Source organism: Echiichthys vipera (assembly GCF_963691815.1).
Source record: "Echiichthys vipera genome assembly, chromosome: 21".
In the NCBI taxonomy this organism is placed as follows: domain Eukaryota; kingdom Metazoa; phylum Chordata; class Actinopteri; order Perciformes; family Trachinidae; genus Echiichthys; species Echiichthys vipera.
The window spans coordinates 7,784,216-7,801,058 of record NC_139846.1 but is presented as its reverse complement, the minus strand read 5'-3'; the positions used below and the strand labels follow the sequence as shown (position 1 = coordinate 7,801,058).

The window sequence follows — 16,843 nt, the reverse complement described above, 5'->3', positions numbered from 1 at the left end:
CCAATCCAGTGTTGGGATCAGGAAGCAGAGTCACAGTTTAATACACCACTTTGCGCTGCCCTTATCGCAGGTGCCCAGGAAGCAGAGTGGCAGTCTAACACACCTCTCTGCGCTCCCTGTGGAGCATTTTCCAGTATACAAACGTTGTCTGCCCCACGATCATCTAAATTAACCAGATCAAAAATGAACAGAAGAGGCGCTATAAAGAAAAACTTGATACAAATCAACACCAAATCTGCGATAATGCAACAAAATCAGAAAATAAAATGTGGACTTTTAAACATCAGATATCTGTCATCTAAAGCTGTATTAGTAAATTATCTGATATCAGATAACCATATTGATTTACTCTGTCTGACTGAAACCTGGCTGTGTCATGAAGAATATGTTAGCCTAAATGAATACACTCCTCCCAGTCATATTAATACTCATATTCCTCGAGGCAGTGGTCGAGGAGGAGGCGTTGCAGCTATTTATGACTCAGGCCTATCAATAAACCCTAAACCTAAACTTCCATCTGCATTTAATTTAAAGCCCTATCCTAATATTCAAGATTCCTGCACTAACATTTGTCTCTCTGAAATTGATCACCTTGTTGACAGTGTTGCAGGCTCACTACCAACAACACTCGACTCTGTTGCTCCGTTAAAAAAGAAAATAATGAAACAGAGGAAGTTAGCTCCGTGGTATAACTCACAAACCCGTGAATTAAACAAAAATTAGAAAGTAAATGGCGCTCTACTAAATTGGAGGAATCTTGCTTAGTTTGGCATGAAAGTCTAAAAACATATAGGAAGGCCCTCCGTAATGCCAGCGCAGCATATTACTCATCTTTAATAGAGGAGAATAAGAACAATCCTAGATTTCTTTTCAGCACTGTAGCCAGGCTGACAGAGAGCCACAGCTCTATTGAGTCATGTATTCCTATAACCCTCAGTAGTAACGACTACATGACCTTCTTTAATGACAAAATTATAACTATTAGAGACAAAATCAACTCGCTTGGCACCTAGTTTTCTTCAAACCCAGGAACCCAGGAACCAACTGTACGACCTGATATGTTCTTGGTTTGCTTTTCTACAGTCGACCTTAACAAATTAACATCTACTATTTCAGCATCATAGCCCTCTACTTGTCTCCTAGACTCTATTCCAACTAGGTTACTTAAAGAAGTGTTACCTATAGTTAGCACTCCTGTATTAGATATGATTAACATGTCTTTATCAGCAGGTTATGTACCACAGTCTTTTAAAGTAGCTGTAATTAAACCTCTTCTTAAAAAGCCCAGTCTTGATCCTGAGGTACTAGCCAACTATCGACCCATATCTAACCTTCCTTTTCTCTCTAAGATCCTCGAGAAATTAGTTGCCAATCAGTTGTGTGAGTTTTTACATAATAATGAGTTATTTGAGGACTTCCAGTCAGGATTTAGAGCAAATCATAGCACTGAGACAGCACTGGTGAAAATGACTAACGACCTTCTAATAGCTTCAGACAAAGGACTTGTCTCTGTACTTGTTTTACTAGATCTTTGTGCTTCCTTCGACACTACACTACAGAGACTGGAGCATCTAATTGGCATTAAAGGAACCGCACTGAGCTGGTCTTTTTTATCAGATAGATCTCAATTTGTACATGTTAATGACAAATTCTCCATACACACTAAAGTTAATTACGGAGTCCCACAGGGCTGTGTCCTTTGACCGATTCTATTCACCTCATATATGCTTCCCTTAGGAAATATTATAAGGAAGCACTCCATAAACTTTCATTGTTATGCTGATGATACACAATTATATTTGTCGATCAAACCAGAAGAAACCGATCAGTTAGATAAACTTCAAATGTGCATTAAGGAAATAAAAAGCAATTTTCTGATGTTAAACTCAGACAAAACTGAAGTTATTGTAATTGGCCCCAAAGGCCCCCAAAACTCAATAGACCTAGACCTAGTTAAGCTATGTTGTTAATTTTTAAATTATTTTGTTCTGCTTAATGATGCTGCTATAGGCCTAGTCTGCCGGGTGATAATACTTTTCCAGATACTCTGAGCTTCTCTCCTCTCTGTCTGTATCATTCATGTCTCATCAATGCATGTTACTAATTCAACTTCTTCCCCGGAGTTGTTTGTGCTTTGTCGTCTCGCAGGTCTCTGCTGATCGTGGTGGTACCTGCTGCAGTGGTCCTGCATGATGCTTCCTGCTACTATTATAATCTATAACCTTAGCTGTGCTTGTTTCTACTATTCTGCTGTATTAACTGCCATAACATATAAGTCCTATTCACATTACTATAGATATTATTATAGTTACTGGAAGTGTGTCCGTCTCTGTCTTTGTGTCTGTCTTTGTCTCTCCTGTCCATCTGTCCATCTTTTCTCTCTTTCTATCTTCTTTCTTCCTCCCCAACCGGTGCAGACAGATGTCCATCCTCCACAGAGCTGGGTCTGTCTGACGTTCCTGTCTGTTATAGGGAAGGTTTCCATTGCCACCGTACTCTACGGAGGAATTGTTGGGTCTACGTAAATCATAAATAAGTCATAGAGTGTGGTCTATACCTACTCTGTAAAGTGTCCTGAGATAACTTTTGTTATGATTTGGCACTATAAATAAAATCGAACTGAATAAAAACACCTCCTTCCAGAGTAAACAAAGGTAAACAGGGACAACAAGAATCCAGTGGACTCGTTATTGGTTTGTATAGAAATCCCTCTATGAAACGCCCGTGTGGTTGGATAGATAACGAATGGTCGACTTATATAGAGCTTTTATGGAGGCTTTATTGGAAACAGCCATTGTCTCAGAGATTTGCAGGGATTTTGCCTTTAAAAAGAAACTGGCCTATTTTTCAAAGCTATGACTCTGCACATCATTGATCCCTTCAGAAAGGACTACTTATCTCCGTAGCAATGCGTCACATCCTTCAGCTTGTTCTCATTGGTTTGTCGCTCCTACAGTTGACTGAAAGTAAGAAGAAACTTAGCCTCTGCAGCTTCTTCTGTATATTTATATGCACAAAATCACAATGAAAGATCAGTGAGAGACAAAGGGAAAGTGAGTTGCACTGGCTTTCTCTGCAAAGTGGTGTCAAGGATGTCCCCTTGTGGATTAACAGGCTTGTTATTGGCCCCATGGTGGGCCAGACTGCAGCACTACGCCTCACTAACAGGCTTGCCTCTCCTCTCTATTATTGTGTTCTCAAACACACACACACGCACACACACACACACACACACACACACACACACACACACACACACACACACACACACACAACACACACACACACACACACACACACACACACACACACACACACACACACACACACACACACACACACATCCTTCATGCAGAATTGCACACATGAACAAGTTTGTGTGCTCAGCCAACAGCACAAACAGGCAGAATCAGACAGCACAGATACTCTGCTCTCTGAGGAAGAAATTGTGGTGCTTCCCTGTGCATGAAGGGGAAATGTTTTAGGGGAAAGAATGGGCGCAATAAGACGGTGAAGGAGGGATGAAGGGAGGGAGACGAGTGAGGAAAGGGGTAAAATGGAGATGGACGCAGAGGAACGTGCTGTATGAGGTTTGTGTGGGATGAGACGGGAGGGAAAGTGGATCGAAATGAAAGTGTGAGAGCGATGAAGGGCAGGTGAAAACCACTAGGGTTCTGTGTCTGCAAAAGCCTTTTTTAATTAACTCACAGCAGACAGAATAAACTGGGGAAAGTAACTACCATTAAAAAGATATTTCCCATCTTGAACCTGATTAGCCTCCCCAGGTGCTGGGGCTACTTCAATTTCCAGACAGGGCAGTAGCTCACGCCTCTTTCATTACCATAGTTATAAAATGAAGATGTTATATATAATTTAAACATATAAAAGATGAACGTATGGTTCAACAGATGCTGGCCATTATAATCGACTTGCATGAACCTTCCAAATCAAATGAGCTCATCTGCTATATTTGTACTTAATGAGAAGAAAGGGGATTGACATGAAAAGAGCTGTATCTCGCAAAACAGGCCGCTTTGTTGTTTTAACCTTTGCTGGCAAATTACTTAAAATAAATGTGATCTCGTAAAAATTCTGCAATGAGCTCAAAGTCTCAAATGCATCTCAAGGTTGTGCTGGATAGAGGACGCACAACAGAGTGTCCAACCCTGTTCAATAGCTGATAATTAAGAGTGAAGGTAGTAACATCAGTGTAGAGTCATGATCGCATGTCAAACTGTTTATCAAGGAGCTCCTATTGTGACATGAGGTCATTAATGGATTTGTTTAACCTCGATTAACCTCCTGAATTACTGCAAACGGTAAGTCACACTGATCACAGCAGTATGTTTATGAAAATATGTGACTTGACACACTTTTTGAACAGTATTCTCTTAAAAACCATCTCTTGTACGTTTGATAAAGTGGAAAAACCCACACATTTGATAATAAAACTTAATGTACCATAAGTGTAAAATATCATTAAAAAGGGGTTCTTCACCTTTCCTGTCACCATTTCTCTTCACATGACCTCAAATTATTGAAGCTGCAGTCGGAAGTCTTGCAGATCGAGTCAAATTTTGAATGTTTAAAACTCTCACGCCCCTCCCCCTCTACCAACGAGCTCCTCCGCTCCCTCCCATTGACTGCTCGTGTACCCGATTCCTGTGAACGCGCCTGTGTCTTCTCTCATCAGTAAACGGCATGGAGTACATGCTACATGAAGGTAGGCTGGCTTACTTACTCATCGATAACAACTAACATCATTTAGTATATGCCTAGCTTGAGGCGTGTGCCTGTGATATTGTAACATGTGCAGGGGGGATCTGTGGCGTGTACTCGAACCGTGTCTGAGAGTCAACTCTGCACTGAGTGGACAGGATGACATGGGCGCAACAGAGAACAGGCTCTATGTGCACGTTTTTTTCTAATACTGGATGAGTGATGTTGTTCTACTGGAGTATAGTGTCTGTTTCAGTGATTATGCTAAAACATATATTGCAGATTGCGACTTTAAGCTGTTATGTGGTCTTGCCATAGTCTTACAGTATGTTTTCAAATGTTTCCAGGGAGGTCAAATCAGCTTCTATGACTTTTTCTTTTATTACCTACTGTGGTATCCCAACCCCAGATTGTATGTGTCACAAAAGGCTGAAATACAATCACAGCACCCATATGCAAATATTTGTTTATAGAGACATTGCCTCTCAACTCCAACTCTGTTCTCTCATCTCAAGTTGCTAATCAGACAGTGAACCATGACTGCTGCTCAGAAAAGGAAGTCTTGGCCCAGATGTCTGCTGGCTACACCAGAAAACCTGATATATTGATAGCTGCTGTGTTCAGAGACTGTACATTTGTACCATAACCAAAATGTATTGAGACACAAATTCTTAAAGGTCAGCATGCTGTTATTTACCAGAAGAAAACATATTCTTCTGACAGTCACCTTGCAGGGACCAATCATCCTTATTAATAATATATCTGAACAGTTAATTGATTTGTCACTGACTCACTTGTAAAGCCGTTGACAGCCACTCTGTTGGGGTGGTAGAATCCTTTCTTGCAGCGGCACGAGTACTTGTCGAGGACAAATCCATGACCGTGGATCGGCAAACACTGCGTAGAGACAAAAACATACACAGCATGGAGAGTGGATCCAATTTGAACTTGAATAATAAATGATTTATTATCAATAAATTATACATCTTGTTGAAAGAATTTTAAACACGTCGTTTTGTAATACAGACACCAATATCGAAGCAATTAAAATATGTCAATACTAAATCCAAAATAAAGCCTGTAGCTGGATACAAGTGATGAGAACGTGGGATCAAACGTCTTTTGGGAGGGACAAGGGTCTAATTATTTAAGCTGTTAGATTCTGTGCCTTCTCGCTAGTCAATATTAAATTAGTAAAGCCTCTTCCATTTGATTAAAAGTCTGATAGGAAACAGACTTAGGGCTGCTGAGAAAAACACAAGGGGCATCAGGGGGGCATCCTTGGCAGACTTGGTGTGATGTTTGCCAATTTACAAGATATAATTAATATCTAAATTAAGAACTGACTTATTTGCATGATTAAAGGAGAACCATTAATTCTATTTCTTGTGGGAACGAGATTCATCTTCTCTTCTGTATGAACACATTTGGGTCATTGCCGTAAAGCTCTCGTTCCTTTTTCTTTTCTCCCTCTCTCCCTAAAAACGACATAACAGTCTTATTGTCACACATGTTTTTCTAAGCAGGGATGATAATGACTTATGAGTCCCAAGAAACGTTGAGGGGCCCAGAATAGCAACGGTACTTCGGCTGACACTTGACGCGCTGTGAAGTGTTTGTGACCTGACTGTGAGATCTAGAGGCAAGGCCAGTGGCAGCGTCTAAATGAAGCATCAGTCACTGCGATGCTCTTCAAAGCGGACTGGACTCTGCACGTCTGAAGAGGCTGCTATTCCTGACTCTGTCTCTCAAGGTCCTTGGTGAGGTTTGAACACTGAGAGGGTAGGTCCTCAGTCAAAGCCGTGGAGAGGCCGGGGCAGGGCTCCAGAGCACAAGGTAATTACCAGGTTACAATTCAGCGAACAAGTTCCTCGAAAAAAAATTCCACTGAAGACTCAAAAGCATTTAAAGTGGCACTACACTAATGTGTTGAGCACGGCTCCTCATTTCACAGGTGACAATCTTGAAAAAGGGTCCGTTCGATCTTAAAATTTCCACAATGTGCTTACCTGGGTGTTCTGGATGTATCACTATCATTCACTGCAGCTCTACAAGGTAGATACAAAGTCCCACACACCGTGAATTTTAATTGTTCTTAATTCAATTAATAATTTTTCACATTGAAGTCAGACGTTTTTGAAAATAATTGACCTGCATTGAGGCAATATTTTTTGGTTGGAGCTTTCAACTGATTATAAAGCTGCTTGTGAAGGTATTTCTGCTGTACATGTCAATGCTGTGTTTGTTCCGGGTTATTCTGTATCCAGCTCCTCTATAGATCAGAGGGGAAAAGGGAGCCAAGATTGCAACCACCAATAATCTACTGAAAACTAGTAAGCATCATGTAGCCGAGCAAGTGCAAGCAATAGATTAGCAATTTGCATGCAAATGTTTCTAAATTACAGCACACTGCACACTGCACACTGCACATGACAGTCTGAGAGATTTTAGAGTGGCAACGCTGACGTTGGTAAATCAACCTCTCCGTGAATAACATGCTCACTCACTGCTCAGGGAACAGTTTCATGCAATACATCCTGTGGAAAGTGGACATTTTATTTGGGCAAATTGGATGAATCTGCAGGATAGACGGTCCACCGTATCGGTGCCTCTCGTTTTGATTTGGGCTGCTGAGTTGTGTTTCCTGGTGCAGCTTTAAATGAGCACTGTGGTGCAACGTGATTTTGTCTGTGATTCCCCAACAGTCATCTCCTCAGGACAGGTGGAGCGTGGTGCAGCTACTGCCTGCCACTGTTAATATGCCCACCTCACTGAGACACTAGAAGAAACAGCCAGAGGCAGGTGTGTGTGTGTGTGTGTGTGTGTGTGTGTGTGTGTGTGTGTGTGTGTGTGTGTGTGTGTGTGTGTGTGTGTGTGTGTGTGTGTGTGTGTGTGTGTGTGTGTGTGTGTGTGTGTGTATGTGTGTGAGTACTATTTTTTCGTGTGTGTGTTTGTGACAGGGAGAGCCAGGAATAGCCCTGGCAGTGCATCCCACTCCTGCCTGCTGCGGTGATTGATGCGGGGGCACGGATGTGGAGTATGTTGAACGGAGGAAGTGGCCCAGACATTGTAGCCTGCCTCCCTGCTACCTGCCATCAGTCATAGATGATTTTCGCAGTCCAGTCAGGAGTCAGACTGATATGAACGGGCAATAAAATGAACCTTTTGGACTAGACCTATAAAAGTCTCCACTCAGGGGAGCTGAGGAGACACCTGGGATCAAGGTGTAGGGTGATTTCCACAAAAATAAAAAATTGAATTAAATTAACAAATATTTTTTATCATATAAGTAAGCAACTTCAAAGGTACCAATGTATATTTTTCCATCATTAATAGCACTATGTATCACTGTTCTGATGAGCTGGTGCCCACTCTCTCCATAGAAATGCACTGGTGATATGTTCCTGCCGATGGTGTTGCATTATTCCACTGATGGACATGTGGTAGTGATGCAGGAAAAGTGGCAATGCACCACCACAACGCGTGCAAGAAATAGATTGCAATCTAGCAAACATGAATGTAAACAATGCAGGTTCTTTTCCCCTTATTAAATGCCTAAGACAATGTTTTATGGTGAGCATGCATTCAAAACATTTTTTAAAGCCTTAATGATACAAACAATGTTTTTTAATGAGAAACACCATTTGCTGGTCCCAGCTTCTCAAATTTGGGGATTTTCTGTTTTTTTCAGTCACGTATATGATGGTAAATGAAATATCTTTGAGGTTTTGGGACAGTTGGTCAGATCAAATATGGCTTTGGGAAATGTTTATGGACATTCTTCACCATTTTTTGACATCATGTCATGGTCAATATGTGATTACATTACTGTCAAATATACAATATATACACACAGCTAAATCTTCTCTAATTATAAGACAACACAGTGTTGTAGTATTTCAAACAGATCACACATGGGCGTTGGCCTACTTCTTTATGCACGACATATGCTATTAATTATGTTTGATGATGTTCTGTTGATAGCGAGCAACTCAAGCAGCCATATTGTTATTTCCATAATGAGCTAGAGGCATCGACTGTGCTGCCACAAATCACATCAGATGAGCTGATAATTAATGAAGTCTATAGGATTGAGAATTATGTTTTGACTGCAGAATCTCTAACTGTGAGAGTCTGCAGAAATGTTTGCCCTTAAAATGTGAGTGCTAGAATTTAACTGTAATAGGAAAAGAAATGAAAAATCCAAATGGTTCCATTCTTGTCACCTACATGCGGATGAGTAAATATGATTGGCCTCATTTGTTCTTTGACAGTCACATGTAAGAGACACCAAGAGCTTGTATTGTGTATCTCCAACGCCCCAGGTCCCCTCCCCCCACCACCACCACTGCTCGTTGTTGTTTACATACCAGCTGTGGCAGCTGTCAATCACGCGCACTCTGACATACTAATTGCCATGGTGACATGTGTGTGACCGCAAGCAAGAGCCTTTTTATCGGAGTGCGTCACGCTGTCAGGCCAGCATGGTCTGCCTGCAACACAGCACTTATAAAAGGGCTGCAGGACTCAAAAATAGACACAACACACACACACGCACACACACACACAAACTCACACATACACACACACTCGCTCTCACACACACACACACACCACACACACACTCGCTCACTCTTTCCTTCTCCCTCGTGCTCTGCGGTTTGTGTGCAGTTTCTTACATCGGTGGTGTTTATACCGTGGTTGTAATGAATTCATAATTCAATAGTGATCTAATATCAATTAAACTCATATTGAAGCAATAAACAGAAACTAGAATTCCATCTCAGCATTGACCCAAGAGGAGTAGGCTTGAATGCTATATGGCCAAATGTATGTGGACACCCAAATCCCATTATTTACTTTTAATCCGGATCCTTTCAGAATTATTTGGGCTGGACCCTTGTTTCCTATTGATGGAATTCTTAACGCTACAGCATAAAATAGTACTTTGATGACAGCATAATAGGGTCATTGTATGAAAAAAAGAGAGCTGGGGAAGGGGGGTACTATTTTGAGAAAAAAACTCCTTAAAGTCACAAATCTGCGAGAGAAAAAACTCAGAAATTCTCTGAGATTAAATTCACAAATTTGCATATAAGGTTAATATATAATATTTTGTTTATGGGGCTGATTATCCATAATTTCAAAATCAGAAAAATAATAAAAATGATGCAGAAATACAGCATGTTATCACGTCTTTCCTGTGAATAAGCTCTCTTCTCATGTCTCGTGTTTTCAACATCACAATGCCTCTGTGCACAAATCTAGGTCTATAAAGAAGAAATGGTTTTCCCGGTTTCACTTGGAAGAACTCGCCCGGCCTGCGCAGCCCCCTGACCCCGCTCAAGACCTTTGGGATGAAATGAAACTAACAGCGTGAGCCAGGGGCCCATTTCAAAAACGCCATTTGTGAGCACTACATACAGGAAGATTGCAAATGGTGCCATTACCCGTCACTAATTACTATCACTTGCAAATTGCAGATAAATTTGAGAGTCCTGCAGTCCTCTCACGTGCTCATGCATGGGTCACAAGTACTATGTTTCTTTTGATTAGTTAAAAGTGTCAAAACTAGTGTGAGAGGAAATTATCACGTTGCAAGTCCCAGCTTGCATGTTGCAGATTTGGTGAAATGGGCCCCAGGCTATATCACCCTACATCAATAATACTCTTGTTAGCTGAATGAGGGCAGATTTTAAAATAATTTAGGGGGAAAATGGTGGAGAGATGACAGGAAATAAAGGGAGGGATGACATGCTGGATGCCAATTATTGGATTCTCTTTTGGTTATGGCGTTGTTTGTTTGAGGAGCTTCACTGGTGACTCTGAGTGCTGCAGGGTTGAGTCGTAAAATTAGTCATCATTTCTGCATTGCCAGTTTCCTTGTCTCAAGGTCAATTCTCATGTTACTGTTTTTTACATCATGTATTTTAAATGTGTTTTGGTCTGATGCCTGAAATACAGTGTCTTAAGAAAGGAGGTTGCTAACAAGTGGCTAAACGAGACTGCAGAGGTTGTCATATGCCATCACTTCGAACATGCAAAATGAGTCGGAAGCTGTCGGTGATGACATTGTTGTCATGCGCCCGGGTTGTTTTTAGGCGAAGGTTCAAGTGGTGTACATTTGTGAAGATTATCTTGTTGAACAAAACATTGAATTACCATATGTGCAATAATCCAAAAGTCACTGGAAAAGTCCTGTTGGCTTTTTATCGAGGGAACCACGGTGATGCTAACTTCTGGGTTGGCCAACAAAAACATGTCATCCCTGCAGCACTTTATCAATGTATGACCTACTAAGTGCATATTGACAGGGAAAGATGTTCTCCATAAAAAGTATTTTATTTCACTGTAATGGAGAAAAGTGTGTTGTTGAATATGTACTTTTCCTGTAAATGCAACTCCACTGTTTCATAGAGGCTCATAATTTAAAAAAAACATGCAAAGTATGTCTTGTTTAAACATTGAATAAAACTTTTGCTAATAAGATAATGATGACCTCAACACCTTTTATTATATTCTGATATATTCAGACTATAAATGAACTATAACTGCATACTGAACATAATTGCATTAATCTGTTCAATCCCTGCATAAGAATAAACACAGTCTGCATCCTCCTGACATCAAACACAGCAGTTCTCCTCCATCACCTTTCTGTAACATGAAGCAGGGGAATAAAAAACAACTCTAAGAGTATAGCACTAATTGATGCGGAGGCCAGTTGTCTTCCACCTGACCAGGAAGCCAGGAACTCGCTCAATTCTGCCAGCTAATTAATGCCTGCCAAGGACTCTCCCTCTCTTTGAAATAAGCCCACGCTCTTCCGGTCCAGCACAGTGCCTAATCAACCGCTAATAGGCCTCTGTAGATATTTGTAATGATCCTACAGAGTGCACCATAAACCCTGAGGAAAGCTCACCGTCCAATAATTACAGACTGAACTGTAGAACGCACAGAAAGGAGGTTAGAAGAAGACTTGGCCAGAGGGCCATTTACTTTCATGCAGTGCAGTCGTATCTGTTTGTGTGTTTGCATGTATGTGCAGTGTGCTGTAAACTGCCAGCTTGGGATGTGTATGAAGGCACCGGGGAAATTAGACGGTATTTGTTAAGGGGATGAAGAGTTTTTCCTGCTTTGTTAAACAATGAAGTCTAATGTCTTTGGTGGCTGGAGGAGATTTGTCACGTCAGAGAAAATAACCCCCGAAGGCTTGGAGAGATATTAACCGCTCACGGATGGCCTAACAAAGAGACACTACCAAGTTTTGTGATACGCAGGCTCCAGGGCTTTTGGAGTTTGTCCCATTTTTGATCTGGTATATCTTTCACTACTGTAAATATTAATTTCTGTAAATTTCACATGTATGGTCATATATATATATATTTATATTCTGTTTTTCTAATATATGTGGTCTGTATAATATGTGTTGTTTGTATATCTGGAGTTTTGTAACAAAAATAATTTCCCCCTGGGATTATTAGAGTTTTTCCGACTTTGATTCTGATTTTGAGGGTTAAAAGTTGGGCTATCTCTGCCTATGTAAATCATTCTCTTTTTACTTGACTCTTCGGATTTCCACAGCCTAATGGGATAGAAACTGCCTTTGACTCGATTTAGGTGGGTTTTGATGATATCTAGCTTGTTTTATGGAGACAATTATTGGACTTCCATTTTGACAAAAGCTTCTGCCAAATAAATGTTTTGTAACGCAATGGAATGGGAACCAATGGGCTTGATTCAGGACAGGATTGAGCTTAAAATATAAATATTACAACTAAACACTAAATGATAAACAAAAATCTGGCTTTTAAAAGGAAACTAATTTGAGAAATCTCAGCGACAAAAGGTGAGATCCGTCGCAGTAGTAACAGTTATTATAATATAGAGAAAATCAATAAAAAGTAATGTAAAATATAAAGTACATCAAGTCTAATATTACACTCCATAACCCCAGAGAGTGGCCAACCTCTGACTAATTGGCTGTCTCTGAAAATATAAAGGGACAAATGTACATTTGCCCCACTAGTTATTAGTTACAAGCTTCATGATGAATCGCAAGTTAGAGCAGTAAACCTGAAAAGTGAACTTGTGGTCCTCTGTAGCTCTTTGTATGAGAGAGCAAACGATAAAGAAAGTAAAGAGGAATGACTTTTGACGTCAATATCTATCCTTCAGGTGGGTTTCATGCTGACAAAATGCTTTGGACATGGACGGGCCTGAATAAATTGGAGCTGGTTCTGGCTCGGACCACAATTTTAGCCTTGTGCATTACTCTAACTCAGACAAAAACGAGACACAGCAGAGAGCTGGATGGCTGTGGCTCTGTGCTCACAGGGACAGCTAGACAGTGAGGCGGGCCCTTAAACGAGGTCAACTAGCAGAAGTCAGCCGGAGCAGAGCTGCCTGGACAGCCGGGCCTTGCTTCGGGTGCAGTCCAAAGACCAAAGCCTACACACCAGTGAGATAAACACTGTGGCCTACAGGGAGCTTAACACTGCCATCAGGCTGGGACTAGTAAACACACAACAGACACCACCGGGATGTTGCTGTCATAATCACATTCACAGCTTATGTAAGTGTCAAAGGGAACCGGGCCGGGTACATATTTATTCCATGTTTGCACGGTGAAATGCACAGTGATGTTGACTCGTGCAACATGCAGTCTTACAAATAGACATACCACAAGTACACACACGGTATATGAGTACACAAAACACGAGAGCGTGAATACTGAAGGATCAGGCGTGCAAACAGTTTTCTGACAACCTCGAAGCAGCCTCCAGGGACAAAGGGCTAAGGCAGAAGAGGGAAGTCCGCCACTGTTGTCCACTCAACTGACACTTGAACTATCCTTAATAATGTGCAATCTGAAAATGATTCAAGTAAGCCTCATTTATTTAAGTTGAACTCATACAAGAGAATAAGAATTTGAATAAAGCAAAACTAAATTTTCTTGGCATGAGAATCTGCAAAACAGGTGATAAAATTCACCCTCTGTCCAGCTCGTTCTCATTTCTGAAATACATGGATATATTAAGAGAAGTTGATACAGCGTTCGAGGCAGAGCCCCGTTCATTCCTGTGAAAGCTGCTCAGTGGTGCATGAAGCCAGAGACTTCTCCCACCTGAGCCGGCTACTTCCTGTTTAGTGCTTTGCAAACTTGAATGGGGATTAAATCATTTAGAAGTGCAGCTCCTCGAGACTTGAATGATATTAACATGGGTCATTTCTCGAGGTTTGTAACACTCAAAAAAAAAATCATCCATGGATTTACAGACGTGTCTTTCCCCATGTAAGTCAATGGGAAAAAGTATTTTTGGGCCGAATTGCATCACGTGACATTCATTCATCCATCCATCTTCATCCGCTTGTCCCTGTCGGGGTCGCGGGGGGCTGGAGCCAATCCCAGCTGACATCGGGCGTGAGGCAGGGTACACCCTGGACAGGACGCCAGTCTATCACAGGACACATAGAGACAAACAGAGACAGACAACCATTCACACTCACATTCACACCTACGGGCAATTTAGAGTCATCAATGAACCTAACACGTGCTTGTCTTTGGACTGTGGGAGGAAGCTGGAGAACCCGGAGAGAACCCACGCAGACACGGGGAGAACATGCAAACTCCACACAGAAGGAACCCTCTCGCTGTGAGGCGACAGTGCTAACCACCACACCACCGTGTCGCCCACATGAAAGTTGCAATTCCATCGTTGGGGCCATTATGTCAAACTGGCTTCAAAGTCGGGCTCTGGGTGTCTGAATGAAACACACTGTGGCAATATTAGATGCTCAGAGCAAGTGCTCCAGGATTAAGCGCAACAAAGTCCATGTAGGGAGGAGGTAGGGTTGATGGATAGATAGATAGAACAAACCAGGATACCGCTGTTCATGTCCGGTGTGTCTCTTGCATTTTTGTAGGTACGTTACAAGCATTATGTTACAAACGCATCTATTTTAATACTGTGTGCAAACACCGAACTTTCACTCAGGAGACATGTCCCATTCATTTCCCATTGATTTCCCAAGCGTGATTGTATTTACATTACAAAAACTGCTCTTTGACAGGTTACTATATGGTCATCGGCTCATGTTCATGATATCTGGGTAGTGATCTAAAGATTTAGATTGCAGCCAAACAGAGTTTTTCTTGCAGGGTGTCTGAATCCTCCTTTAGGGACATCATTATCTAGGGACAAGCTTGAACTAGAATCCCGGCTCTTTCATGTTGAGATGTCTTGGGCATGTGATTCTCCTGCATGCCTCCCTGGGGAGGTATTCCTTGGAAGATCCAACTAGGGAGGAGACCCCGCGGCAGACCCAGAACAGACTGGAGGGATTATGGGAATGCCTCAGGATCTCCCAGGATGAGCAGAGGATGCAGCGGAGGAGAAGGACATCTGGGCTTTCTTACTTAGCCCTGCATGGATGTGGATAAGTGATGGAAAAGAGCTGGCTGGTCCAACCTGTGGAGAGTCACTGAGGCTCAGTGCAGGATTAGGGTATGTAAACATCTTATCAGACCTAAACTGAAGTGCAGGCTAGGTTACTTTTGTGTATGTAAATCAAACTACCATCACTCTACGTATATCTTTTGTCCCTCACTCTTTCTCAATCTATTTCTATCCTTTGTGAGCATAGGACTGTGCTCATTTCATATCCAATCTCATGGGTCCCTAGACAAATGTTACGTCTCCATGTTACTTTTTCAATCCTCCACGGACTGAGTGTTTGCTTTCTGCCTCAGTTTACGGTGTGCTGCTGAGGCTGGGCACAGCGAATGTAAGACTGCGGCTGGGGGCGAGTGTACTCAAGTCTTCAAAGTGTTTCCATGTAAATTCAGAGTTCCAGCAGTATCCACAGAGCCAATTAGTGGGACAGTGGTTAAGGAAGGGCTGCAACGCCAAAGGCCGGGGGCCAGAGTTAAAACCAGAAATGTCCTGTGATCTCTCGTCCCACTGAGTTACGGCCAACAGCCCCTCAACCGTGATGTTTTTATGTCCAACACCCCTCAGGAGACAGAACCGTGGGACATAGAATTTTACTACTGTCCAACGTGGGATTTTAATTTTGTATACCAGTAGTTTAATTTCCTGGTAACACAAAAGTGTCCTTGGATGACAAGATGCCACATTTACAAACTGAATCCTCTATCTTTATTTTTTGGATATTGAATGATGAAATCTAGGCAATGTTACAGAAAATATTCAAAGTATATTCAAGTATTCTGACACAGAATGTGCTGGCAGGACATTGGATGTTTCATTTTCATGTCGTTATCAAAAACATTTTTTTTTTTTTTTTAAGTTTGTTTTTCTATCTCCAGCAAAGAAAACTTTTGAAGAATGTTTCCAAGCTGCAGCACTTCATCGTTCTACAAACTCTGTTCATCCTTAAATCTTTCTTTCCACCGTAGAAATTATTTATTTATTCAAACACATTTATTGCATTCTTTTTACTCCTTGTACTTAATGTCTGACCTCTCTACTACTTTCCTACAATGCTGCATAATCCACCCATCACAAAAGGATTTTCTAAAATTGAAGGGTGAATTTAAATCTGCTGGTGCGCAGCAGTATCCCATTTCCTTCCTATCAAGACCCCTTATCAACTCTGAAGCATAATCACAGCTTTGGAGAGATCACTGTAGATAATTAGCAATTACCCTATTTATAGGCTCCCGAACATACTCTAATAGGCAACATAGTAAGGAATATAGTCAATTAGGATCCTTTGTGCCCTTTTTCTCTGCCCAATTTGCTGAAACGAAAGACGGAGGTTGAAAGGGCTGTGGCCCGGTGTCAAACTACTCTCGATACGGGTCCCTTGTGGGAATCCCTGCCCCACTACAATGCCGTGTTTCTAACAGCAGGGGAATTCCCAAGATGCTTAATGGCTGTTTTTATCTCACGATACGAGGCTGAGCCTGCAGATGAAGGGGTAAGCGCATTTGTTGAATGGGCACAGAGGGAACACTTGGACGGGGTAGCCATCAGAGAATGAGCAGATAAACGTGACTCACCGTTACTCAACTTGTGTGTATCACGTTCATAAAAGGGGGCTTGGGGAGTCTGCAGCATGACAAATGAAGTCCCTGTGATGAATGAGATATTTGGAT

General features: G+C 41.6%; 1 protein-coding gene across 1 annotated transcript in view; it reads right to left on the bottom strand.

The window, feature by feature from the left end:
• gpr158a (G protein-coupled receptor 158a) overlaps positions 1–16,843 on the bottom strand; it is a gene marked incomplete at both ends in the record, with an annotated part of 71,507 nt that overhangs the window by 33,774 nt on the left and 20,890 nt on the right. Inside the window, one exon of the mRNA XM_083935691.1 lies at positions 5,514–5,616. Coding sequence (XP_083791817.1) covers positions 5,514–5,616 — 103 coding nt within the window. The remainder of the gene's footprint in view (positions 1–5,513; positions 5,617–16,843) is intronic.